At 36.9% G+C, this 27,899-nt stretch overlaps 2 protein-coding genes across 8 annotated transcripts; both read right to left on the minus strand.

Moving 5' to 3' along the window:
* Positions 1-524: 524 nt before the first annotated feature.
* LOC114158826 (uncharacterized) lies at positions 525-26,002 on the minus strand. Of its 5 annotated transcripts, none has more exons than XM_028040717.1 (9): positions 25,662-26,002; positions 23,407-23,718; positions 22,424-22,687; positions 20,143-20,388; positions 18,772-19,041; positions 18,493-18,642; positions 17,216-17,250; positions 15,972-16,037; positions 14,070-15,053 (listed from the first exon to the last, which is right to left on the minus strand). In XM_028040717.1, exons 2-9 carry the CDS (start codon positions 23,525-23,527, stop codon positions 14,943-14,945), a joined length of 1,263 nt encoding a protein of 420 aa, XP_027896518.1. In that variant the 5' UTR covers positions 23,528-23,718; positions 25,662-26,002; the 3' UTR covers positions 14,070-14,942. The 5 variants fall into 5 exon arrangements, with proteins under 5 accessions (XP_027896517.1, XP_027896518.1, XP_027896514.1 ...); XM_028040713.1 differs by lacking the exon at positions 25,662-26,002 and adding an exon at positions 23,988-24,169; XM_028040715.1 differs by lacking the exon at positions 25,662-26,002 and adding an exon at positions 23,988-24,168 and having other exon boundaries at positions 18,493-18,627.
* On the minus strand, positions 5,034-13,594 carry LOC114158828 (uncharacterized). Of its 3 annotated transcripts, none has more exons than XM_028040720.1 (10): positions 13,450-13,594; positions 12,231-12,362; positions 11,468-11,764; positions 9,807-10,088; positions 9,630-9,728; positions 9,528-9,556; positions 9,090-9,152; positions 6,077-6,338; positions 5,905-5,933; positions 5,191-5,526 (listed from the first exon to the last, which is right to left on the minus strand). In XM_028040720.1, exons 2-8 carry the CDS (start codon positions 12,274-12,276, stop codon positions 6,291-6,293), a joined length of 864 nt encoding a protein of 287 aa, XP_027896521.1. In that variant the 5' UTR covers positions 12,277-12,362; positions 13,450-13,594; the 3' UTR covers positions 5,191-5,526; positions 5,905-5,933; positions 6,077-6,290. The 3 variants fall into 3 exon arrangements, with proteins under 3 accessions (XP_027896522.1, XP_027896521.1, XP_027896520.1); XM_028040719.1 differs by having other exon boundaries at positions 6,010-6,338; XM_028040721.1 differs by lacking the exon at positions 13,450-13,594 and having other exon boundaries at positions 5,034-5,526; positions 6,010-6,338; positions 11,468-11,666; positions 12,231-12,364.
* Positions 26,003-27,899: the final 1,897 nt, after the last annotated feature.

Here is a 27,899-nt window from a genome sequence, read left to right on the forward strand (position 1 = left end):
AGAAACAGACACTAACATTATCAGTCAGGAAAGGGTTGCAATGAACCGTTGTCTTCATGTGCAGTGGTCAACCCGTTTAAATGGCAGCTGCTGCTGGCTGCTCTGTAAGATGGAGGGACTTTTGAAGGTTTTCTTGGAGTTCTGCTCTTTGTAAAGTATAAAATGACCGAAATAGAAGTAATTTTGTTTTTACAGCCTTGGTAGAGAGAACACATTCATCTGTTCTCAAATATTAATCATGAAACACAAATTGTCAGAACACAATTGTGGTCATTTTATGATAAATGCAACTATTAAGTTTTATTTTATGAGTTAATGACTAAAATTGACATTTAACAGCCGGGATCATCAGCCAGTCTGTCAAAATACCAGTTTTTAGAAAAAAAGGCAAGATATTGCTTTATTAAAGCATCATAGTATCAATGATTAGTTTGCGGTATCAATATTTTCTCTGTGAAAAAGAACTTGAAGTTTCGTTGAAAATAGGTCTTAATTTTACTGATATTAGATTACTGTATTCGCTATTCCTTAATCAATTTAATCTGGAAACAAGTACAAACACAAAGACACTCATACATATAGAAGCAATTTCAAAATAGAGCATTTTAAATAAACTGTAACTGATGTGATGAAGCTCAGTGGAGCGCGGCGGCAGCAGAACGTTCTCCATCATTTTCATAATTCACTGTGTCGTCATCAACAGCAAAATGAACCTGAGAGAAAAAAGCAGATATTAACTGGATAAAACAATTTCAGAAACAAAATGAACATTTAAAGAGAAATATCAAAACATTATAAAAGATACCACTGAGAAAATTCTCTAAAACAGCTGATCTATTTATTACTTCTATAAAGTTAAAAGTAAAACTGTTTGCATAATGTTGGAAACTGGAAACTGAAAGTCTGAGGGAAAATGTTTGTCATTTATAATCTACATATAAAAGGTCTATGAATGTATTTTTCATGATTGTTTCTCTTACATTAATGTCTTTCTGAGGCTTTTTTCTCCCTGCAGTGAAAAACAGAATAAAGTGATTAAAGTAAGAACTGTGTAAATCGTCTCCATTGTAGCTGAGTTTCCTCACCTCTGGTTCTGATGATACCAACAGTGATTCCAACCATCAGGATCAGTCCTGTGATCTTCAGAGTCAACATGATGAAGCTCAGAGGAGACGAGGCGGGGGGGCCTGAGGAGGAGACGGAGCAACAACCTGATGGGATCATTTTCATCTAGTTAAACATCAAAACAGCATCTTCTCTCCAACACTGTAACACAAACTCATAACGTTTTTATTTTCACATAGAAGAAGAGCCTGTAAGCTGAGATGTTTCATGTTTGGTTCACATGAGACTCAGTGGAGGAAGCAGCTGAACTTCTGCAGATCAATTCAACTTAAAAACACTAAAGAACATCTTGACATCTGCTAAGCTAAAACATGTAGATGCAGCTGGATCCCTTTAATACTTAAAGACACAAAGTCCCTTATTACCTGTAGATAAAGGTGTGTAGTAAGCTTCCATCTTCACTGTGTTTCTCTGAATAAACTGGCAGGTGTATCTGTTATTCAGAGGCTTCACAGTCAGAGAAGAAACACACTGGATCTGTGAACTGGTCTTCTGGTCGGTGACATCTTCACCAACTAGTTTGTTTCCAGTGTCATTTACCCAGACGAGTCTGTTAACTGAACATGTGGTCTGTGAAAAGCTCCACAGAGAACATTGTAGGTTTATATTTCCATCCTTTGTTGCATCACCAGCTGGTTGAGATGGAGAGACTGAAATGAAACAAGAGAGAAAAAAACTGACATCTCAGATTAACCAGTAAATAACTTTGTACTCCAGTGTAGACATTTATCAATAACTTTCCAATTTATGATTATTTTGTTAGAGCAGGGGTTTTCAAAGTATGAAAGGGTGAGACCCCTCCAAGGAGCACAATGCCTGCTGCCCCCCCCCCAATAATCAACCCACACACAAACAAATGCCACTACAAAACACCTTCTAATTGCTTTTATTTTAGAACCATCTCATCTTTTAAAATGACACTTTATCTGAATGAAATTTAACACATGAACATTTTAAAACATTTCCTCCCATTTTAATTATTTTATCAGAGCCTTTGTATGGCAAATACGCCTTTTTTCATTTTTCTTATGATAAGAACAACCCCAAACTCATTTTTTTTTCATTTGTTTTTTTTCTGTGTGCACAGCTCCTTCAGCTTCCTCTCAAAAAACTCCCGCGGCTTGGTCACTAAACTTGGGTGCTTTGTTTCAATGTGACGCCGGAGCTTACAGGGTCTCATGCTATCATTAGCCAGAAGCTCCTTGCAGATTACACATTACAGCCTTGGAGCATCATCGGGAGCAGTCCAGGAAAATCCAAACTTTAAGTAGTTGTGGTCATACTTCCTCTTTTTTCTACTTACGCCAGAGCTTGTCTCCCCTGCCTTTTTCTTTACTAAAAATTTGTCCATTCTTTCTCTCACATCAGTAGACAGCAAGTAGATAGCTTCTTTTCCGGTTTGTTTTTTCCTCGCACCGCGCCTCCCCTAAAGTGCTCTGGCGCCCCCTAGGGGCGCCTCACACTTTGAAAACCGCCGTGTTAGAGCATTATTGAAAGAGACAGAGGGTTCATGCTACTGGCTGTCTACACATTTGCACGCACACACACACAGGCACACCCACACACACACAGGTTTCTGATATTAAAATGACATTAAGAGGAATAAGTACAACACTTACTGGATAAAATATTCAGATGCATTAGGCTGTCTGTGTTTCCTCTCCTGCAGGTGTAACGTCCAGCATCCTCAGGAATGATGTTCTTTATGATCAGAGAGCAGTCAGTGTTCAAACTCAGCCTGGCAGCATTAACTGACTTCTGGTCAATATTTCCATCTGTGACTTTGTTCTCAGTGGTTCGGCCAAGAACGTCGTTATAAAGCCATGTAACACTGCGACACGATGAAGAAGATGGACCAACACAAGGTAAAACAACATCATCTCCAACTGTGCGATAGAGATCAGGTTCATCTCCACTGATACCTTTTAACACAGAAAGACAAAATATGAAAAGTTTTATGCTTACATCAGCTGAAAACAATGGTTTCATATTCTTTGCACTTTATTTTAATTCTACATAAAACATCAATTTTATGTAATTTTCATTTTATAATATAACTAATGTGGTTTTGAAAATGCTTTCTAAGGTTACTAATCAAACATTCAACATGTAAGTTAAATATTTACCTTCCAACTGCAGCACAAAGAGCAGCAATACCTCCAGTCTGGCCATTTCCTGTCAGTCCAGCAGCCGCTGGACGTTGTTCAACTCTCTCAGCCTCAAAGTGAAGACGATGTAACTTCCTTCTTGGAGTTGACATTCTGAACGAAGCAACACCCACCATGCATGACATCGTTTGGTTTCCACACCATTAACTTCTTTTAAACAGGACATGGATCAATTTTTTTACAGAACAAATTTATGTTAATAGACATTAAACAGAAGCAGTAGCAGAAAGTCTGAAAATGTAAATTCATTCAATCTTCCATTGAAAGAGGAAGTCTAATGTGTTGTAATGTCCTGCAGCTCCAAAACCAGCATCCAGTTTATCATCTGATTTATCAGACTAATTTGTATCAGAATACCAGTAAAAGTATAAAAATTGTGTAAACAACTCATCTATCTGCACAGATGATCACCATGGTGAGATAACGTTCTTAAGTTGGATCACTTGTGTTTTTCTCATGTCTTGATCAACTATTGAACATTTATGGTTGAATTGTAGCAAACTGAGGTTCAGCTGGGATTTGTAAAGGGAAAATTGTATTTTTGTGTATAAAATCTGGGTTTGGTTAGAAATCTGAAGTTTTTATTTGCTCTAAGCCATCAGAGGCGTTGGGGGTATGTATTCTATACTTTTAATATAAATCCAACACAATGTTTTAGAAATGAGTCCTGGTGTCTCAGAGTCAGAGGAGTGGAAACTTCAGACACACAAATGTGCAATAGTTCTATGGAAATATAGATCTTTAACAAAATGTAGCAAAATGACTCAAGGGAAAATCCACATTTATTTTGAAATTACGCAACCTTTTGGCCTTTTTCTAGAAAAAAATGGCAACAAGATACAGAAAGTTACACTAACTGTGTCAAAGAAGAAAGATTCACATAATTGTTTTTAGATTTTTTCATATCAAGCATTGTTTTTTGTTTTTATATTGGGGGCTGAATTATCACAAAATTAGATGATGCCTTTTGTTGTTGTTTCTTTAAGAGAGCCAGTTTTGTCATTTCCTTTATGTCACTGGTTTAATTAAAGCAGCAGCTGTTCTTTCCCTGTTTCCTGCTTTCACTCATTTGAAGACAGCTCTGTTCTAAACAAACCAGTCCATCTTCCACATTGAAGGACTTTTTAATTTTGTGTTTCAACAGGTTGTTTCTCATCAAAGCAGACAGAAGTCACATGTGGGTTCAATCCTACAACCCCTCTTCTTTTATATCTATATGCTCCCAATAGCTCAGGTTAGAACAGGAAATAAGATTAGCAATCGATGCACAGCTCTACATAACAATGTCACCAGGTGACCTTTGAACCCATCCAAGCACTGAATAGATAAATGTGTGAATGTGCCACAACATTCTCCAACTGAACAGAAGCAAAACTGGAGTTATTATCTTTGGACTCACAGAGTAACAACGATCTAGAGTTATAGATCTAGTGCTATAGATCTAGACTCAATGCACAGCTTCAGTTATTACAGCTGGAAGCTAGCGATCAGGATGAACTTTGACCTGACCCTCTGACCTTTTTCCATTGTTTACTGTCTATGACTTTGTATTTTTGTGTTTTTACGATAGAAAATAATTCGAAATGTCTTGTTGCTGAAAGATGCTATACATATAAACTTGATTGATCAGTCGATCGGTTGATTGATTGGATTGGAGTCCCGGAGGGATAACCTGTGTTAATGAGGATTGAAAACAAAAATTTAGAGATTTTAAAAATTGAACGAAACAAAGAATAAAACTTTCCAGAACAGCAATAAATTTAATGAAAACTAACAAAGATGAACTTAATCGGATACATATTGAATGTTCACTGCTATTTTGGTTTAAATAAGTTGCTTAATATTAAAGATTCAATACAAAGCAGCTCCTCTAGAAAAGTAAAGCACACAAGCTAAATGCTAATATATCTGGATTTAATACAAGGCATTTTCACAGCCAGTAACATGAATATATCTGTCATACATTCATACAACCACAGTGTCAACAATCAGTTTTAACAGATTTCCTGACCTGAGAGATTACAGGTTGGTTCATCTGCCTCAGTTTATTCTGTCCAAAACCAAAAGAATACCTGGATATATCAGCATTGTAACATTTAAATAGTGATGTAGCATTAAACACTTAAAATAGTTGAAGCTCATATGTAAAGCCTGATGTGATGAAGATCAGTGACTGACAGGAAAAGAAGAGACTCCAATAATTTCAGTGAATCGTCTCTGCAGCAAAATGAACCTGAGATAAAAAAAAACAAAACTTCTTGGATAAAAACTGATATAATGTCCTGGGATTTTAACCAAACAAACGACACATTTTCATTTATTTCAAGACACGAGAAAGTATTTTTGGTTCAATAAAGTCTGGAAATGTTTGACCCAAATACACAAAGTAACTGTATATTTTGGACGCATGTTTTACTGTGATAAAACACTTTTTTACTAAAAGAAGAAAAAAACTCAGGAATAAATCTTAAGCCATTATAAACCACAATTATTGAAATAAATAACTTGCTATGGCAACAAGTAAATCAAAAAATAAATCACATTCAGTTAAATTTCCCAGCTGCCATTTTGTTTTTCTAATCATTAAAAGTATTTTGTGTTTTTTACTCACATTAATGTCCTTCGGTGGCTTCTTGCTTCCTGGAAGAGGGCAGATCATTTTGATTAGCATATTTTCTGATATGTTTTACATTAAATGGACGAAAATAAGACTGACATGTTTTGGTTGATGGTTTCCAGCAGTGCAGCTCATACATGGAAAATGATGAATGTGTGTAATTAACCTGAGAAGACGGAAGTGTAGTGAACCTCTGCTTTGACTTCATCTTCCTGAACAAACTGACACGTGTATCTTCTGTAGTTTCCCATCAGACAATTCACAATGAGTCTCTCTTCAACTCAACTCTGTTTTCAGGACATTTCCAGGTTCATTCAGCCAGACAATGCTGCCCTCTGGAGACGAGCAGTAGTTGGTGCGAGAGCACACCAGAGAGCAGCTCAAATCCATGATTTCATCCTTTTTACACTCTGGTGGAGACGCAGAGACTGAAATAAGAAGAGAAAAACAGACTTTGATCTTATTTCCCTGCTGAGCTTCTGTTTCAGTGTTTGTGATATAAAACAGTTTTCATAATGACTAAAAGCTCCTGAATCTGAGCGTAGAGTCTCATCAGAAGTAAAACTCAGTTTATTGCACTTTTCTTTTTACTCCACAGAATAAAACTCCTGCTTGACCAAAATAAGAAGAGGTCTAAACCAACACAATCTGCATAATGCAACCATGAGGAGGAAATGAAAGTGAAGCAATCCTCATACTGACCATGCATGTAGCGACAGTGGAGAGGAAAAACGCTCCTTTAACAGGAAGAAACCTCCAGCAGAACCAGAACCTGGCTCAGTGCAAACGGCCATCTGCCAAGACTGACTGGAGGTTTAAGAAAACGCTTGCCTCAAAAAATATTTTGTTTTGATTTGTTTTCAAAAATTAAAAAACACCTAAATAGATGAAGTCACAAAGTTTTGCTGCGCAAGTTTTAAGGCAGCCAAACAAAACTCCATAAATATCTGGAGTTCATAAATGAGGTAACATTTTCAAGAACAAACAACAGAAAGTGTCTTCAATATGTTGTCTTTGACACATTTTATTTTTATAGAATACTAATTGTTAGCAATGCTCCAGAATCTGAAGGGACAAAATGGCGGTGTGTGAATCTAATGAAGGTATGACTTTATAAGAGTTTGACCTGACGGTAGGAATCTGCAGCATAAAACAGGAGACAAAGATCTGTTCTAAAAGCTGAGAAGCAGAATGATTGAGGTTTAGGTGGCTGAATACTCACTGGACAAAACAAGCAGCACGTTTTCTAAAACATTAATGGTGTTAAAGTAACACTGGTAGAATCCAGCATCTGAAGCCCTGACTCTCTTCATGATCAGAGATCCTTCATGGTTCACGCTCAGCCTTCCCGCTCAGGACGAGGCTTCCAGCAGTGACCCATTCTCCACCAGGGTGTCTGCCCAGTACCTCCAGTTACCCCTGAAACGAGGGTCAGAGTGAAACACAGAACACGACAAAGCCGCATCTTCCCCACTTCCATAGATGGAAAACCTTAAAGCGACACCACAGATGCTCGCTGCAAAAAAACAAAACAAAAAAAACCAGATGCACATTTAAAAAAAGTTTGTCAATATTTGTAGAGACAGGAGAGAATATAGTTAAGAAATCAACATTATTGAAAACGAAGATCTTTTGCTCATTTCTTCACAAAAAAGTTCACCAGAACAAGTTTGATTGTTGAGCTTGAATTTTAGCCACAAATTTAAAAATTTGATATCTAAATTGAATGAAAACATCTAAAATTTATAATCAAAAAAGTAAAACATGTTTACCTTCAAACTGAAGAACAAAGAGGAAAAGAAATCCCAAAGCTGCCACCTTCTGCTGCTGACCGCTGTGCAGCGTCTCAGTTTTCTGAAGATGTTTCTCTTATTTCCTGTTTGTGACCAACTTACTGATGAGTTCAGAAAAACCCAACAATTCATCTTCATCTACATTTATTTGATTGTCATGGTGATTTTTGCCTGAACCACAAACAACTGAAACGTTTTTCCTCCTTTATGTGTTTTTCCTCATTCCTTTCGGAGGAATAGTTCATTTGGCACCAAGATTTGATTTTTACTTTTTTCCAAAGTATTCACATATTATAACCAGTAAACCAATTAACTGTAGGCCTACAATAATCCATCTTAAAAGTTTATGGTGTATGTTTTTGGACTTACACCATATGTACAATGTAACATATTGTGTTACATTGTGTATAATATGTGCAGTAAAAATATTTGACTGTTAGCTTTTTGGGTTAACAAAATCAGTTTAAGTGAAAGAAAAACTGAGACTGCAGTCAGGATCCTGTTTCCTGTCACATTCTCAGAACTCTGTCACTAATCAATAATGTTTCACTATTAAAAAAAGCATAAAGACAAAATCTTCAAGTATAATCAGGTTTAATCCAAGTGTTTAACATCAAGTCCACCACAGATGATTTTTATTCAGTGCTAGAGAAAAAACAACGTTTAGTTTCCAGCTAGATTTGCTCTCGTCCAGCAAATGATCAAAATATTAACTACAGAAAATACATAAATCTGCTCCTTTATGTACCGCTTACGGAAAAACAAGTTATCCAAGAGGAGTGCTTTATATTTCATCAAAAGTAGCTTCAATTTATCAGCTGGTTAATTTTAAAAAAGTCAACTTAAACTATATTTGCATTTTAATCATGTTTAAAAGTTTGTGTTTGTGTCTTTTTCCTTCCTGTAAAAACAGAATTAATCTGATTACTTTCAGATGTTCTTTGCTGATAACTTGATGTCGAGCTGGTCGTCAAACTCATTTTCATTTTGGGTCAGATCAAGATCTAGAATGTGTCTAAGGGGCCGTTTGAGGCGGGATGTGTTGATAAAATTATCAAAAGACTTAAAATATTAATAGCCGTTTCTGCATTCGATGAGAACTTCTTGAAATTAAATATTTAACATATTTTCACCTTTATCTAATTTTACACAATACATATAAAACTGTTCATTTGACTGATAAAATAATATATATATAAAAAAAGATCTTAGATTCTATTTCTACAGTTTGGAGGCCCACATAAAATCTTCGGGCGAGCCATTTCTGGCCCACGGACCTCGAGTTTGACACATGTGATGTTACATTTAAATAGTAATGCAGCATTAAAAACTTTAGATAGTTAAAGCTCATATGTGAAGCTTGTTGTGATGAGTTCAGCGACTCACAGCAGAAGAAAAAACTTCAATATTTTCATAGTTCAGTGAATCCTCTCTGCAGACGAAATGAACCTGAGAGAAAAGAAAAAAAATCAACACATTTTAAGAACCTGACCTTGAATTTATTTCCAGGGTAGTATTATTATTTTTGGTTCAAAAAGTCTAGAAATGTTTGACCCAAATATATATATATATATATATATACATATATATATATATATATATATATATCTAATGTACCGACTAAATTAGAATCACTGAACTAGTTATTGATCTTTTTATTAAGAAATTGTTTGTATTTATTAACAAATTATTTGTATTTCCTGCAAAAAAGTTCAGAGGAATAAATCTTAAGTTGTCATAGACCACATATATCAAAATAAATAAGCTTCCATGGCAACAAGGAAAAAAAAAACAAGACCAAGTCAAAAGTCTTATTTTACTCACATTGATGTCCTTCGGTGGCTTCTTGCTTCCTGGAAGAGGGCAGATCATTTTGATTAGCATATTTTCTGATGCATGTTGTTCTGAGACTGTAAAGCGTTTCACCTCTGGTTCTGATGTAAACAACAACACAGATCATCAGGATCAGTCCTGCGATGCGCAGAACCAGCAGGATGGAGCTCGGAACGGGCCAGTCTGTGGAATCTGAACAACATGTCTTAAATGTTGCTTCATCTGGATTTTTGACATGAATTGAAATAAATCATGTCTCCTATTATTTACCTGAGAAGACAGGCGTGTAGTGAACCTCCGCCTGGACCTTGTCTTTCTGAACAAACCGACAGCTGTATCTCCTGTAGTTTCCCATCAGACGGTTCACAGCGAGAACTGAACTGCAGCCTGTATCCAACTTCTGACCAACTTTCTTTTCTTGCAACACATTTCCAGTTTCATTCAGCCAGACGATGCTGCCCTCTCGGCATGAGATGGGGTTGCAAATCAGAGAGCAATTTAAATCCATGACTTTGTCCTTTTTACACTCAGAATCTGGTGGAGATGGAGAGACTGAAACAAGGAGAGAGAAAATTATTTTAAGATTCTTTGACTAGCTGGATAGTAATTAGTTACATTTATTCAGTTACATGGACTTCACAACATTCTAGAAAAAAAAAAGTTTTGCAAGTAGTTTTACTACGTCGTACCTTTTATTGTCACTTCACTGCTAATACTATGAAATATCACCACTGAGTAACTGTACTAGATGAACAGGTTTAAATAAAAATGCACCAGACTCAGAACTGCAGTTTGAGACAGAGTGAGACCTCTTGTTCATAAACGGCAGCGCCTCTCCATGACCAGGTTGTTGAAGCAAAGCGGAGGATAAAGCGGAGGAGTGATGGGATTCCTGGCCTGATGCTTTCTGGTTCCTCAGGTTCTGCACCTCAGGTTCCCATCAGATGAAGCATGAGGAGCCTTTACTGACCGGCACAAACTTAGTCGAGCTGTTTGACACCAAATTTATTTATTTTCAAATGTGAGTGGGTATGGGGAGGAGTTGACCTCTGATGACCCCTGGAGAACATTTTTATTAATACTTTTGAAGTGATAGCTGCACAAACCAGCGTAAACGTGGTCGAGTTCATTGACATCAAATTTGTTTGATTTTGTAAAAGTAGTGGCACCGGTTGACCTTTTGACCTTTAAACTTTCATTTAAAAGTCATAATATCTTCATATCTTCAAAGCCAGGTCAGCACAAGCAAAAGCTATTGCTGCATAAATGTAGTCAAGTTGATCGACACCAAACTTGTCTAATTTAAGAAGCTGGTGGGTCTGGTTGACTTTCATGACCTCAGGAAACATTTCTTAATGTCTTTAAATTAAAAAAAAACCTGCATAAAAAACAATAGTCTTTGCTGCACAAATGTAGCACAATGTTTGATTTCATAAAGTGGGGAGACTGGTTGATCTTTTGACCTTTAACATTTTATTAATATCTTCAAAGCCAAAGCAGCGCATACAAAATATTTTGCTGCATAAACCAGAATAAATGTAGTCGATTTGACCGACACCCATTTTTAGATTTGAAGATGATGAGGGACCAACTTCTCAGGTTTTACTTCATATCTGTCCTGTTATTATTACCACAGATAAACACATAAAGATGATATTTGACTCACTCACGGTGGCAGAACACTCAAGAATCAAACTTATTCTTGTTAATCTTCATAATTTTCCCCAAATACCTCAGGGAGATAAACAGATACCAGTTGACTGGTTTATTTATGGTTCAGAATATGATGGGATAAAATGGCGGAGCGAGTTGATATGAAATGCAGATATGGATTTACAGGAGTGTTGCCTGATTATGAGAATCAGCATCTTAAAACAGATTTAAACTGATTGCTAACTAGCAGAATGAAGTGCAGGTGATCAAATACTCACTGGACAGAAGACACAGCGAATTGTCCAAACTGCTGGTGACCTTTGGAAACTGACATGTGTAGACACCGGCGTCTGAAGCCGTAACTTTCTTGATGATAAGAGATCCGTTAATGTTCACACTCAGCCTTCCTCCTCGAGACGAAGCGTCCGTCACCGTCCCGTTCATCACAAGAGTTTCTCCGCCGTGACGCCATTTAACCTCAAAATGTGGGTCAGATTGAGGAAGTTGACACAACAAAACTACGTCCTGCCCAAGCAGACGGTAGGTCTCCATTTTATACACAGCACAGACACTTACTGTAAAAAAAAAAAAATTTTTTAAACTTTAAAAAGACTATTCAGCCGATAGGAAGTCTTGCTGTCTTTCTGTTTTTCATAGAATCACTCAGCACAGTTTAATTTAGCAACCAGGTGATTTATTTTCCTCTCACTTTTTGAAAGGGTTTTATTTTAATCTTATCCTTAAAAATATAAATTCCAGTGCCATTTTTACTTTACTTTAACAGTGCAGTGCATGTTTGCAGTTGATCCTGCCCTCACATGTTTTCATTTTAGAAATTCTGCTCTCATCTTAGCAAAATCCAGCATTAATTCAATACAGTTGAATGCAGCTTCTGTTGTGGTTTTTGTTGATTTCTTCGCTCTTTGACAGTAGTGATGATTACCATTAAACACAATAGCTTGTTTTTAAACTCCAACGCATTTTAAACTATTGCCATAAACTACAATAATTACTTAAAATAATAATTAAAAAAACATTTACCTTCAAACTGAAGCACAAAAATGAATAGCGTTCCTAGGAAAGGCATTGTTCGCCTGACTTCCTCACCCAAAGCTGCCTGTTAAAGCCACATAAAAGTAGAAGTGCATATATTTCCTCTTCATGGTCGAGTTCCTGTGGAAAACATCATAACAAAACAGCAGTGAGTAACATTGATATGCAGCTTAAACAAATGTTTACCTGTTGGTAGAAAATAATGTTTCACTGAATCTTTTCAAATGAACTCAGATCACAGAGCAAAGGGAATCTGTTCAGAGATATAATGGAAAATACAAATATCCAGACAGATTATTAGGATGTTATAAAATTGTCTATTGCCTGAAAAACAATAACTCATCATTTTGATATTTTTCAGTTTGATGTTTTTGATGCTCAGAAATCAGCTGTTATTGTTATTATCCTGCAGAATTTAGTCTCTATTCAGTGCATGATGGCTACCACAGAAAAATGCAACAGAATTTAAAATAAGTATTTTTTGTTCCCACAGATCTGAAGTCTTTCTGATCTCAATCTGTTTAACTTTAAACCAAAACCTGCTGTCGGTTTTGCGACATCAGCAAAATGAGGAACCAGATAAAAACACATTTAAATACAAACAAAAAATATTGTTTAGAATAAAATATACTTTTACATTGTTTTACAGTTCCACAGTAAATATGTGGAGCGAGTAAATAAAGAACTTTCACACACAGACATCCTTTCAAGTGGCAAAGAAACCAGAGAACCAAACTGGTTTCCATGAACCACCAAGGTTAGAAACCAAACCTCAGGTCACAGTGGAAAGACTTGAGTCAGTAAATTCATCGTATCTTGATGAATTTACAGACAAAGTTCTGACACATTAACACAAAACAACCCATTCACTTCAGTTTACTTCCATTTATGCAATAAAACTAACTTTATTTTCTTTGCATATAAAAATATTTAAAGTCAGTGAAGGTTCAGAAAGAAAATCTCTAAATCTTTTAAAGGATCCAAAGCAGTAATGCTACAATGTTCTGCTACAAGTTAAAATGGAAAACATTTTACAAAGATTAACAGATTTAAAGTGTAAATTGATGACGTGTTTCATCAGTTGCTTTCTTATATGTAAGAAAGTTAATGAGAGTTTAAATATATTTCAGAGTATAACCAATGTAAAAACAACCAGAGGATATGTATTCAAATCATATCTTGTAATCACAACAATAAACTGACTCACCTTCTGGCTTAAACGCTTCAACATGGTTTTATTTTTCTACACATCAATGATCCATTCATTTCTGTTTTGAGTGATGAATCCTGTTATTAAAAAGATAAAACTACACAACAGTAAAGTCTGACATGTTTGAATCTTAACACAGCTGGATGTCATTAGTCTAATCAGAAAAACGTTACCTTTCAAATGATGCGTTCAAAACTGCAGGACATCAGAGTGCAGGCAGCTTCACCACACTGCCTCAGCAAAAACCTCCAAACAATGAAAACAATACAGGAGGAATAAAACTGTTAATATAGAATTACAGTTACAAGTTTGTAAACTCATTTAACATGAATATGAAGCGATTTACTGGCAATATATAGTTGATATATTTTAGTCTTACCACTAGGGGGCAGCAAAATAACCTTGATAATATCAGAAATCTGTTGTGCCAATTATGTTCTGCTGGTTGTTGATGGTTGAAGTGGACAAAGTCAGGTTTACAATGTTTATAGTGCTTATAGTTTGTACTATTTCACATAAATGCACCAAAATGGCCTCTAATCACAAACAACAAAAAGAGTTTACAGTCAATGAGACTTTCATCAAGATTAAAAATCAAGGAGTTGTAAAGCAAAATGTAACCAAAGAAAATGTTTATTTTCAACTTTCAGACATAATAGCAATTTCAAAATAGGTTTTACATAGTTCTTAAAAACAATACTAAAATAAACACAAAACAATATTAACTGAATATCTGGTTTAAAAAAGGAGATTTTAGCTGCTTATAAAAAGAAACTACATGTTGGAGTCCAGATCCCTGAGACTCGGAGGGAGACGGTCACAGTCCGACTCTGTTACTAACTCTGTCTCATTTCCACGCTGATCTCTGTAATCCAGAACCAGGATCATTAAACTGGACTCTGAAGGGGACGAGAAGCCAGAGCAGCTGACAGAGTGAAACATGTGGAAACCTGCAGGGTTTAAACTCAAGCTTTGCTGAAACGTTCAACACAATCTGCTGTATAAACTCAGGAGAGCTAAATAAAAAAAACATTTTAGATAAATCCAGAAAAAATGTGAAAATGAGCAAAACTGAAAATAAACGTTCAGTTTGTTCAGATGCAGAGATCAAAGCCTTAAAGCATAAACCGACTAAAAGTCACCAGATATGAGTTAGTTGCATTTTGAAAGTTGTATTTTTAAGTTATCTAGTCAACATGTTCTTTGAATATTTGCTGTTCTGCTTGTGGATCGTAATGCATCACTTACTACACATTCACGCTGCTTCTCTTTAGTTCAGTATTTACACTCCACATATTTTACAAACATAACAAAACTTTATCATATAACTCAGTCACAGTACATTTCTGCTAAGAAATCTTCATGATAACTTAAAAACAACAGAAAATGTCCCAAACATGAATGAATGAAATCGTTGGTGTCGCTGAAACCTAAACTCAACAGCTCACTTCCTGTACGGCGGTTTATTAAACGTCTGACTTCCTGTTTCTTCATTTTGGCTCAGTGAGGCAGCTGTAGAGGTCGCTGGGATCGATGTCCGCCTTGGTCTTTGTTTTAGTCCTCACAGCAGAATAAGTCACAGTTTCTTCATCCGTTTGGACCTGCAGCACAAAAACCACAAACCGTTTCAGTTCAATATGAAAGACTTTATGGAAAGACTTGTAGATATTTGGTTGTTGAAACACAACATGTCACCTTAAAATACTCTCACTCTTTATTTTTCTCTTTAAAAAATGCTATTTAGTTATGTACTGTATTTTTTTTACAGTTGTTTGTTCTCACAGCAGAGCTGATTGTTTTATTTTTAGTTTCTTTCATCTTTTCTTACAGCCATGTCCTGTCACTGTGGGGAAACGTGAGATTTCCTCCCAACAAAGTTGCTTAGTTAACGTCTCTAACCCGTCATCAAAGGAGCTACAGGGAAAAATGTCTAATTGAGACGTGGCTAACTGCGTTAGACAAAAACATGGATTATTTTCCTTTAGTCTGGGCCGACAGAACCAGGAAGAACCAGGAAGAGCAGCAAGAAGAGAGGAGGGAATGATAGATGTTGTAACCATTTTACTGGAACCGGAATTAGAACATAGCAACATCCAAGTAACGATTCTTCAAAGTACCTCGAACAATCATCGGTTTAAGCTTTACCTTCCATACACAAACCACACTTTAAATGTTTCCAGTTTAAAGTTACAGGAGCTTCATGTAACATTAATTTTAGACACATTTGTACAAGAGTGTCTTGTAAAATAAACATGTTTTCACCACAGCTTATTACTGCTGATGCGAGGAGCGGCCATATTGAAACACTTCTTGTATTTTGATGTGTAGGGAGCTTAACTTTGTCACAGAGAAACTGTAATCATACCATAATACATTTAACAATGTCATGTAAACAGATGAATTCAGTCAGTCTTCTACCTGCAGCTTAGATTGGATTTGTTTCATTCGTTGGTTTTATGAAATCAAACAAATTTAAAATGAGACAATTATAAGATTGCAAAGCTCATTGGGTCTCTTACCTTTATCTTCTCAGAGGGTTTGGAGTGGCTAACAGTAGCGTAGGTCAGGTTGGCCTGCAGCTCATCCTGAGAACAAACAGTTTACATTTATCTGCTGAAACAATCTGCATCTGTGGAACCGCAGAAACTCTTCTGTCTTATTCTGTCCTGCTGGGTTTGTCCATTTCACTCATTTTATTTACCCAGGAAGAGACAACATGTCCAACATACCCACTGAGATACAACATGTCTTCTGCTAAGTAGTCTACAAAGTAAAAGTTGTCCATGTAGTTTGATCAACTTTCAAAAGAAAGAAAACAAAACAAACCAGATAAGGAAAAGCTGCCTCTGAATATTTGGAACCATTTGGGTTCACAGTGTCATGTGACACATCTCAATGCTAACTGTTGAGCACAGTGGAGGAGGCCTGGTGATGTGGGATTGTTTTTAGAGACTGAACCGTTTTCAGCCATTAAACCAACATGAACCTTTCTGCGTGTCAGAGAATCCTGAATGTGAGAAACTCTCTGAAACTGAAGCTTCAGCCAAACCGGGTCATGATGTGACATCACAGGTCCATAAACATGAGATGATTCTGATTCCCACAGAGTGGACAGAACTAAGGTGGAGAAAAACAAACTAAAACCAAAACGATGATAATGAAAACAGAGTTATTTAACAAAGTGTCTGTGAGAAAAAAGGAAAATGTGAACTTAAAATTATTACTTTTGTTTAATCAAATGTTAATAAAACTACAGATTTCCTGTTTCATAATTAATGAACAGAAATGAGGGACGGAGACTTTTAACAAATGGTCCAGGCAGGTTTTGGACCTGAGACGGTCCTGTCAAAGCCTCTCAGCCTCAGTTCACAGGTGAGTCTGACCAACACAAAGAGCTAAAATTACAAACATTACATTTCATATTGACTTCATTATTACATTATTTCTTCAAGAAAACAGCTGCTGCTGTATTTCAGTGACTGATAAACATCAGATTTTCTTCTATTATTAGTTGTTAGTTGCAGCTAAATGTCTTCATTTAAAACTTAAAGTGTTTCGTTCTCTGACAAGTTTAGAAAAGAGGAAGAATCTGAAATCATTTCCTGTCATTTTAAATTTCCTGAGAGCTGAAGATGTTGCACAAGTGTCAAAACTGTCGTCATGTACAAAAACAGTTCCAGTTTTCAACCCGTTAAAACTTCATTCAGAGATTTGATGTTTTTTCTCCAAACTCCATAGAAAAAGTGTTTGTGTCGATACTCACATACTGATGATTTTCAACGGCTGAATCTTGATTTTCTGAATCAAAAGAAAATAAACCATCATAATCATTTCCATAAAAAATTTTAGTGATCATATCAAACTTCTGCTTATTTTTAACCACTATTGGTTCGCTGCACTGTGGTAACTATGGAAACAGTTCTTAGAAAAGTCTTTGACAGAGTTAGATGTCAGAAACAGAGGTGAAGAAAAACAGAAAATAACTGCAGCACCAGGTTCAAAACATTTCTGTGTTCATCACATCCTGCTCACATTTAACACCTGGAGGAAAGACCTCAGAACAGGAAGTTCAGCTCAGCGCTGTGTGCAGCTTCACACTCAGTTTTCAGTTAGACTTTGACTAGGCCATCCTGACACTTACTTTCGTGTGGCCAACAGTCATATGGCACCAGAGTGCCCATGTAACCCAGGCCTGCATTTTACAGCTCATGAACTGCTTGTGCTGATCAAAACAATTTTAAAGATTCAGTTCTCTATAATATTTTTGCAGTTTTAGAATAGCTTTGTATCCAAATAAAGCAGCTTAATCTGATTCTATAACAGGAATGCTGCAGCCTTTCTGAGTTATGGTTGGTTTATTTAGCCAGTTTCAGATGTTTTGTTTAGGATGCATCGATTTATCAGCCAGTCGATTTATTTGTGTCGATTTCCTTAATTTTGGGAGATTGGTGATCAGCTGATTTTTCCATGTGAAGCCGATGTTATCCACCGATGTTATCAACCTCGGCAAAGGTCTAAAAATCAACCACTGTGCTTTTCTTTTCTCCGGTTAGAAAAGTTTGACTGACAAACAGGCTGACCAGGTTATGTCTGCACATTTTCTGCTAACAATAGTCACACTAATTGTTGCCAATTCAGCAACTTTCTTGATATACAGAGCAACATTTCAGACAAAAATATTTTATCAGCCAAAATCGGTGGAGTGTTGGCACTATCTGGCCAATCAGCATTTGGCCAGATAGTGCAGTTTCACTGTATAATGAAGTAACTATGTCAACTTGTTATAAAAATGCTGAATGTATCAAATATGACTGAAAAGAAAATTGACTTTATAATTTAATGCCTCTAAATTGGGGCTCTGTCTCTTTAAAACTCCGCCTTCAGGAAGTCATCACAACATGGCTCCTCTGTTAACAGACAGCTGTTCATCACACGCAAACATGTTGTGATGGTTATATATTTTAATTCTTCATTTAAAGTTCTTTCATATTAATAAAGTATGAACTTTTATGAATGAGTAAATTTGCATGAACTCAGTACCTGTTGTGGTTTTGTGATCCTCTTTATTTCTGCTTTTCCTGAGTTTGATGAAAACAGCAGCAAGAACAACCAGCAGCAGCAGAACGACGATCACTGATCCGAGGATGATGATGGTGGTTTGGATGTTAGCAGGACCTGCTGTTAAAAATTCTGATCACAAATCACCCAATAATGTATGCTAGGCTTAAAAATATATCACTAGATTTCAATAAACATTCATAGGGTTGATATAATCACACATTTTTATTTAAATTTTCTCTTCATAAGATGACATCATACCTTCAGATCCATACTGAGCTTCTATCTTCACTTTATTTCCTTCAACAAACTGGCAGGTGAATCTTCTGCTGCTCTGAAGATTCACAGTCAGATGAGAAACACAACCAGTCTGTCCTCCAGATTTATATCCATCACCTTCACCAGTCAGTTCACTTCCTGTCTCGTCCACCCAGAGGAGACTTTTAACTGGACAAGAACCTGATCTGTATCTCAGCAGAGAACACTGTAATGTGAAATCATCATCTGTTGGATCAGCATCTAGTGGAGAGACTGAAAGAAAATAATAACATTTCAGCATTAAAGACGTTTTCTAAAGTCAGAAAAGTAACAAAACTAAGTTTTATTGTTATTCTTGTGCTGTTCTCATGGTGCTCTGTGTCTTTTTTTGAGCGGATCCAGGTCATGTTCCTCATTTCTGTTATTTTTTGCTCCTGTGTCGCTCCCTGATTGTTTTCCTTCTTAAGCCTCTCAGTCAGACCGACAGTCATTGCCAGATCATCAAACGTTTTTAGCTAGTAGTTTCCCAGCACTCTCACCTCGCCCTGTTCGTTGCAACCACGCTCTTATTCCCTGGATTGGCCTCTCTGCCTTGCCTTTGTCGGATTCTCACTGTTTGCCCATCTGGATCTCGACCCAGGCCTGTTTTTCAGATACCGACTCACGCCCACTCCCACGGATACCTATTCTGCTCTCTGACTCTTTGTGTGTGACCAGTGCCTGAAGAGTGGTCAGGCAGTAGTTTTGCAAGGATTTGGATTTGGATTTTGCACTTTAGCTGAACATGAAGCAGGACAGCGTTCGTCTTCCCGGACCGTAGTAGACTTGGTGCGCTGCCCTGCATCAGCGCTTCTCCTCCCTCAGAAACTCCTTCCAGAGCCTCGTCTGTGCAACATCTGCTTGACCCTCAGCTGATCGTTTCAGGACCTGATCAGCAGGCCAGGTAACTGTACTCTACACACACACTAACAGATTCTTTCTGAAATATTTCTCAAGTCACCGATCTCTCCTCTCCGCAGTATGTCCGGTCTGCGCTGTCTTTTAATAAATCTGAGTTTTCTGCTTATTCCTGTGTTGTGGCTGATTTTCAGGGTCCATCGAATGAGTCTTTATACTTATGAAATGCATCTGTTCTGTGGAAACATTGCAGATTAATATATGGCAGTAACTCTGAAGGTGAGCCATTGGAACTGGTGTTAAACCACTACAACATAAATAACATCATAATGAGAGAACTGAACAGATTAATTTAGTCTCTAAAATCAGACGGATCCAGTTCCAGTCCTGACTGAACTAAAAACACATCATGATCTAAACAGTCAGATCTTAAAAAGACTGAAATCAGCAGGTAGAGTCATTATTTAGATTACTTACTGATCATCATGTTTAGATACACATTTGTATTATATCTGCAGCGGTAACGTCCAGCATCCTCAGCTGTGATGTTGTTGATGATCAGAGAACAAATTCTGTCCAAACTGGCAGAACGAGGAACTTCCTGTTCCTTGTTCATGTTGTCATTTTTATTATAAGTCCAGTTAACAGAGGAACATGAGTCGGATGATGAAGGTCTGTTACAGGGTAGAACAGCTTCATCTCCTGCTCTGTGGTAGAGATGGACTGGAAAAAACATTCAGAGAAATATTTTACTATACATTTAGTTATTAATAATAAGTATCAGTCTCTTGTTCTGCCTGAATTCATTGGAAATATAGAATATGTAAAAAGATTAAATGCATCATTAACAACATTACTCAACATTTGAACCCATGAACATTTTCTCAAGACTATAGAAACGATTATTTAATCTTTGCATGTCCTTTTATCAGCCTTTGAAGCTTTTCTACAGATCAGAAGAGTATTTTGACCTCATTGTTGAAATTCTGGTCACACATTTACAAAAACTCTTAGTTTTGTCTTGGTTTAAATATTCAGTTTTACAGAAAACCTCAGTCAGTTTCAGTTTCTTTTCTCTCCAGCAAAAGGAAGAAGTGCAATTTGCTATGTAACATTATCAATGGGTTTTAAGATAAACAATGTGTAAATTTGAGCTAAAAGCATAAATATATAAATGGCTGGAAAAAGCTGGACTCAAGGACAGCATAGAGCCACTCATCCTGGCTGCACAGGAACAAACACTAAACACCAGAGCAATAGAGACTCAGATCTACCAGACAAGATCCAAACTGTAGGTTGTTATTTTATTTTTTTTATAATATGAGACCCCAGAGACAGTCCAGCACATAACAGCAGGGTGCAAGATGCTGGCAGGGAAAGCATACATGGAACGACATAACCATAACCATAGCCATAGGCATAGTGTACAGAAACATCTGTGCAGAATAAAGCACTTTGAAATGTCTTGCTGCTGAAATGTGCTATACAAATAAAATTTGATTGATTGATTGATTGGAAGCCCCGAGTTCAACGTGGGGAAAACTCCAAAGGTGGTGGAGAATGAAGGAGCTAAGATCCTGTGGAACTTCCAGATCCAGACACAATGGCAATGGCGAACCAACCTGACATTGTGGAGGTGGACAAACAGAGGAAAGCAGTTGTGGTGGATGTAGCAATACCAAGTTATTGCAACATCAGGAAAAAGGAGCAGGAGAAACTGGAGAAATACCAGGACCTCAGAGAGGAAGTGGGAAAGGCCTGGAAGGTGAAAACCACAGTGGCTAAAACAAACCCCAGGAACAACATCAGACATCTCAGTCCAGAAATGTGCAGTTCTAGGCACAGCCAAGATACTGTGCAGAACCCTGAAGCTCCCAGGCCTCTGATAGAGGAACCAAGATCAGAGGAAGAGAGAGAAAACTGAGAGAAGGGATTTTTTTTTGTTTTTTTTTTCAATAGAACCAGTTCACAAATCTGAAAACAGCAACTCCAGAATCTCAGAAGTTTCAAATTCTTTTATTTGCATTAAAACTTTAGTTTCTCCTGAAGAACTGGATGATTTAGTGCTCACTGTGCTAAAACTCAGTTTATTATCTAACCTGGAAACTGACCAACATGTGACTCTCAGTCTGAAGTCTCTGTGAGCATTTCTCTCTTTAACACACTAATCTGTCTCTTCCTGTTTGTTTCACTTCCTTCTTTTTATCGTTTCTATTTGTCTCTAAAAGTTGCTGCTCTGTTTTGGTGTCACATTTTAAAGTTTCCCTACAGAACGCTGCACTGGTCACTTTGTTCCACATAAACATTCAGACGGTTCACTGATCAGTTCAGTGAATCTGTTTCACTTTACAAAATAATAATAATACATTTTTATTTTATAATTCAAGCTTAATGATTCTGTTATCACTCAACACAGTGATATAAATCAGAATTCATATTATTATCATAAATCTCACTCAGTTTCTGTAAATTAATAAATATTTGTAACCACAGGTTTTGTCCTCTTTGCTTTCATGCAGGATGTTTCACTGATCTTAAGCTGCAGCAGAAAAATAAAAAAAAGATCTGAACCTTGTTTATCTCAGAGAGGAAAAAATCAAGTTTTATTTCAGATAGAAAACTTGTTTTAAAAATATACTGTATAATGTAACCCGGGTATACAAATATGCTACACTAACATAAAATATAAATAATCACATAAAATTCTAGTAATTTCTGCTGTTTATCTCATTTACTCTGTAAAGAAAGAATATTGTACCTTCTGTGTATTGAGCTTCAACCTTCACTTTGGTTCCTTCACTAAACTGGCAGGTGAATCTTGTGTTGGTGTCGCTCTGATGCTTCACAGTTAGAGAAGAAAAACATTTTTGTCTTGACCAGTGATCATCTCTTCTACTGGTCAGTTCAGTTCCTGTCTCGTCCAACCAGAGGAAACTTTTCTCTGGACAAGGACCCAGGTTATCGTATCTCCACAGAGAACATTGTAATGTGAAATCCTCCTTTGTTGGATCAGCGACTGAAACTGAAAGAAAAAATACAAATACAGTTTTCTCAGTCTAAAATATGTTAAAGTAACTTTCTCAGAGGTGAGAACCTTAATAAAGTTTTAGGCTCTCAGGCTGCAGAATGTAGAATATAAAATAAATCATAACAATAATTATTTTTTTTGTAATGTTTTCTCCATTTTACTTGATTATTGATCTACATTATTATTACAGATCTGATCAGGTTTTCATCAGCTTGATGGAAGAAAACAAGTTATATAGAAAGTTGATTATTCAATGCTTTGATCAAACATTGAACAATAAAAGATAAACTGATTAAATCTAAACATCCTCAGCAGCCGAGCACAACGTTCACTCTGATGAGCCGACTTCCTGATGACATCACAGCTTGGCCCCGCCCCCAGCTCAAACAGGAAGTAGAAGAAACACAACAGAGGTTGGCTGGGAAAATCAAATTTAAAACCTCATTGCAAGCTTCATTTCAGACTGTGTGGACTGATGGGTAATGTTTATTTGAATCTAAATAAATGATTGTTTCTCTGACAGAACAACATGTGAACTTCTGACTGCATCAGGTCACTGAGAGGTTCCCTCATGTTAAAGTCCAAAGAAGTTCAAGGTTTCAGAGAAAAAGGAAATCAGAACTGATGATGTCAGAAACATCTGACCAACATTTCACCAAGTCGATCAGAAGGAAAGAGTCTGAGAGTTAAATCATTCAGGTCTACATACTCACTGGTTAAAACACTCAGATAGACAAAATGATCTGAGAAGGATCCTGAAGCAGATCTATAGGTGTAGAATCCAGCATCATCAGCAGTGATGGTGTTGATGATCAGAGAGCAGCTGCTGTCCATTTTTAACCTGGAAGCTCGAGGTGAAATCTGATCAACTTTTCCATTTCCAACCTCTGTGTTAGTTTTGCTTGTATCTCTGTTGTAAAGCCAAAAAATATTGGAGCATGGGTAATCTGATGAAGGTCTCTCTGAAGGTAGAACAACATTTTCTCCTTCTCTGTGATAGAGATGAATTTTTCCTCCTCTGGTTCCTGCAGCAGAAACAAAGACATTAAAGTTTTACACATTTCATTCTTCACCAAATAATCATGAAGGTGAAATTAGAAATGTTTTAGTCATCTTGTTTCTCTGGTGTTGAATTACTTTTACATTGTTCAGTCTTGACTACAATAAAAATACATTTCATTCATAAATGCCATAAATATTTATTTTACAGATTCTATAAGTTAATGTCTCGATAAAAAAATAAAAGTTTCTTTTACTTTTTCTCATCTTCATGTGAAAGAAAACAGACCTTTACCTTCAAACTGAAGCACAACGACCAGAACCAGAACCAGAACCAACATCTCCTGTCCGTCTATCAGCTGCTGAACTGAGAAACTTTTCTCTGCTGCTGATCTGAAAATATTGATCATATTTCCTCTTTGTGGCTGAAATAAAGGATAAAAACAGCTTCACACCAACACCCCCCATGCATCCTGTAACTCTGCTGTCATCACTTTTTCGTTCTTTAGAAACTGACCAAAAAACCACAGATAGAAGGAAGTAGTTGTACAAACTTTAGTTAGAAATAAACATTTTAACAATTTTTAATGAATCACTTTGTAACACTGAGAACTAAAATGAGAAATGATTTCACTGTGAACCGATTGTAAAGAACATAGAACAAAGTTTTGGTTTATTTTTTATTATTTCTATTATTTTCAACACAGCTTGTTGTCATTTCCTTCATAAAGAGGAACTGTGATAAATACTAATGAGCTGCAGTCAGTCCACTAACAGCAGCAGCTCTGAGACTCTGCAGACAGAGAATCAAACCGAGTCAGAACAGAATCCAATCAGGTCCAACTGGATCCTTCCAGCAGAGGCTTCAGACTCAGTCAGTGGGTCACATTTGGTCCATGAGAACATTCAGCATGTCTGCTAGAGCTGGATCACTGGGAAACAAACCATTCACTGTTTATACTACATATCCCAGAATGCTCTGCTGGTGAGTCAGCCATATCTCAAGACCCACGTGCGCCCTCTACTGGTGACAGTTAGTATTGACCTGATGCTACATTAGATTAAAATATTTCACTGTGTAATTAAATCTCCCAGTTTTTAATTTCCAGTCAATAAAAACCAAATAGAGGCTCAACACTCCCTGATATGAAGCTAAACCAGCAGAAAATGAACCAAAACTTGATCAAACTAAATAAACTTTGACTGCAGGCCTGATGTGATGCTGAAGAGGGAGAATGTGAAAACTTCCTCCACAGTCCAGCTTCTCAGTCCCAGAGGAAACTCTGAGAGTCGACTCGTCTCTCTGCATTACGCTCAACTTCACTAGCTTCCATCACGGAAACATGAGTTAGGTCACTTCCTGTTAGCTAGGCTAGGTTAGCCTCACTGCAGTCAGTGTGTATTGACTTTGCTAATCAATGCTAACGCATCAACAGTCAATAAAAATCAAACTCAGAACTGCTGTTCTGTCAATTAAATTTTGAAATAATCACAGCAGGTTAAAACATGATGGAGAATTAAAATCTGTAGGAAGAATTTTGAGGTTAAAGGTTAAAACATCAAGAAGACGCTAACAAACTTTGATAGCTTAAAATCAGTGGAAGAAAATCTGATAAAGTTATAAATTATTATTGGATTAAAACACCTAAACATGGAAAACATTACATTTACTGATGTAAAAAATATCACAAATATTTTTATCAGAAATATCTTAATGAAGAAGCTTTTCCAAGTCAGAAACAAAGAAATTATATTACAGCACATTGTTAAAATAATGCAAACATTTTTATTATATTCTTTCTACACAAAGGTTAAAGATTTACTGTTAAAGCTTCTGAATGATGTTACGTCCCGCTCCCCTCATCCTGGCTCGGAGCCGCAACAATAAGTGCGCAATGATTTAAACAAAAGGAACAGAGTAAAGAAAACTAAACGGGAACCTGACGGAACACAGTGTGGTGGGGCTGACCTCAGATGTCCGATCAGTAGATCATGTTGATCGACCAGCTGGCATCCATTGAGAAGGCCGATCCCTGGCGATCCCTGGCGATCCCTGATCCATCAGACGCTCCGTTTAACAGTTTATTTTTGTGTGTGTCTTTAAATATGTCGTTTTTCTCTTCTCTAAAAACGCACCATTCGTGATTTCGTCGGTGGTTGGTCTTGGCAGGCGTGTAACTCCCTGGTGCTAAAATGCTTTAGCGTCCAGTCGGTTTTTCCAAAAACAAATCAAAACAAACGAAAACAAACTTCATCCCGGCCAAAACATCCGACGCTCCCCTCTGGGTGGATCCGTCCCGAGGTGAAGGTCCTCTTTTTCTGTCCAGAGCCTTCCCGCACCAGGGCCGTGCAGAGACCTATGGAGGGACTGGGGCTCACATTTAAAAAAGGGGCACGTTGAACAAAAACACAGTACAACAACATAACAACAACCCATATTAATCAAGAATCTAACTGGATCCTACCGTATCATTGTCATCATGCTGGGAAACGCAAAGCAAATCTAGTCTATATTTTCCCCAACATGTAAAAAGTTTCTGTTTCTGCTGCTGACAGATGGAGGGCTGATCTGATCTGAGACTGTAGCTGTTAAACAGACCAGAGGAGAGAAGGTCAAAGGTTATGAAGTTATGAAATAAGTTAATTTGCTGCCATTTTACTAATTAAGCCCTAATAATATATATTTAACCTCTAGAACAACTTGGCTGCAGACTGATTTATAGATCCAAAAACTCAAAGGGGTTAACTCTATATAATAGTTTGATGTTAAACCTCTAGATCTAGAATTATAAGACTGAGATATCAAGGCAAAGAAAACTCAGTAGCTGCTGGTAGGGGCCATTCAGGGCCCCCCAGAAATGGTTTAATTGTAACACAGACCATAGATCTAAACCTGTAGCATCATTTATAGAGAATAACAATGTTATTACATTTTATTTAATGCATTCAGCAGAGAAAAATAAATAGTACATTTAGGATTTAATTAGGACGTTTACTTTGTAAAAGTTTAAAGAATCATCTTGATAGTTTGATTGTTGTGTTACCATGGCTACAATATGGCGTAATCTTTGTGTTTGAATTGGTTTGTTCACAAATACATCACAGCAAATAACCAATAATCAGTGATTGATTTTAAAATGGGCCAATAAACCTGGTCTCCCTCTCACAGATTCACCTGATCGATATTTAAACATGTTAGTGATGCTGAGGTTCTTAGTAGGACGGGAACAGGAGGGTTCTGTCTAAGGCCCCATATTACCTTGTGCCGGCCCTGGAGGAACAGCTGCTGCGACGCGCATCTCTGGAATCAACCTGGAATCGACCTGGAATCTACCTGGAATCCCCCGGTGGCCCCTGTCAGTCCCCTGATGCTTTGGAGACATTTTGATTCATTTCATTGTGGCATGTTTGGCTTTTTGCTGCGGTTCTAATTATTGCTACAATGTTTTCTCTGATGTTTATTTTGTGACTCTAAATGGGCCGAATCTTTCTTTAACACTTGAGGTTCTGCAATAACTTCTATTTACAGCCCAGAACCTCCAGCCCAGATCCCGTCAGCAGAGGCTTTAACCCGCCTGGTAGAAACGTGAAGGAGAAGCAGAGAACAGTCAGTAGGTGGTACCAGGTGGTACCAGGTGGTACCAGGTGGTACCAGGGCTTTGAGCTGCGTTGCGACTCGCAGTGACAGTCGGTACCGTGTTTTATATCAGGATGCCTGATATAAAGACAGATATTCTTTATATCTGTCGGTATAACCGTCAACCACCAGTGAACCGTCAAAGGTGCCAAAAATAAAAACAACAAAACAAACAATTAGGAGACGGAAGGAAAGTGTGAGCATTTAACAAGGAGTTCTAATTAACTAATGAATAAATCAGTTTAAAGGAGATTTTAACTGTTGCATATTTAGTGAAAATGAGATGGAAAATGTTGAACTTTTATTTTGTTTCAACTTTAAGTTCATTCAGACTTTTAGATGATATGTGGAGCTGGCTCCAGTCCAAGGAAATAAGTTTCCATCTTTGACAGGTAAAAAGATTAAAGCTTTTATCTTCAGTGAAAAAGATGAATTTCTGATTATGTCCTTAATTTTAATATGAAATTAATGAAAACAAAACCAAATGTATTTTAATAATGTCATTAATTAAATGTTTCATTATTCTAAAGCTTCTCTTTCTCATATTTATTCATTCATATGGAAAATTTT

The sequence above is a fragment of the Xiphophorus couchianus genome, chromosome 15 (assembly GCF_001444195.1).
Source record: "Xiphophorus couchianus chromosome 15, X_couchianus-1.0, whole genome shotgun sequence".
In the NCBI taxonomy this organism is placed as follows: domain Eukaryota; kingdom Metazoa; phylum Chordata; class Actinopteri; order Cyprinodontiformes; family Poeciliidae; genus Xiphophorus; species Xiphophorus couchianus.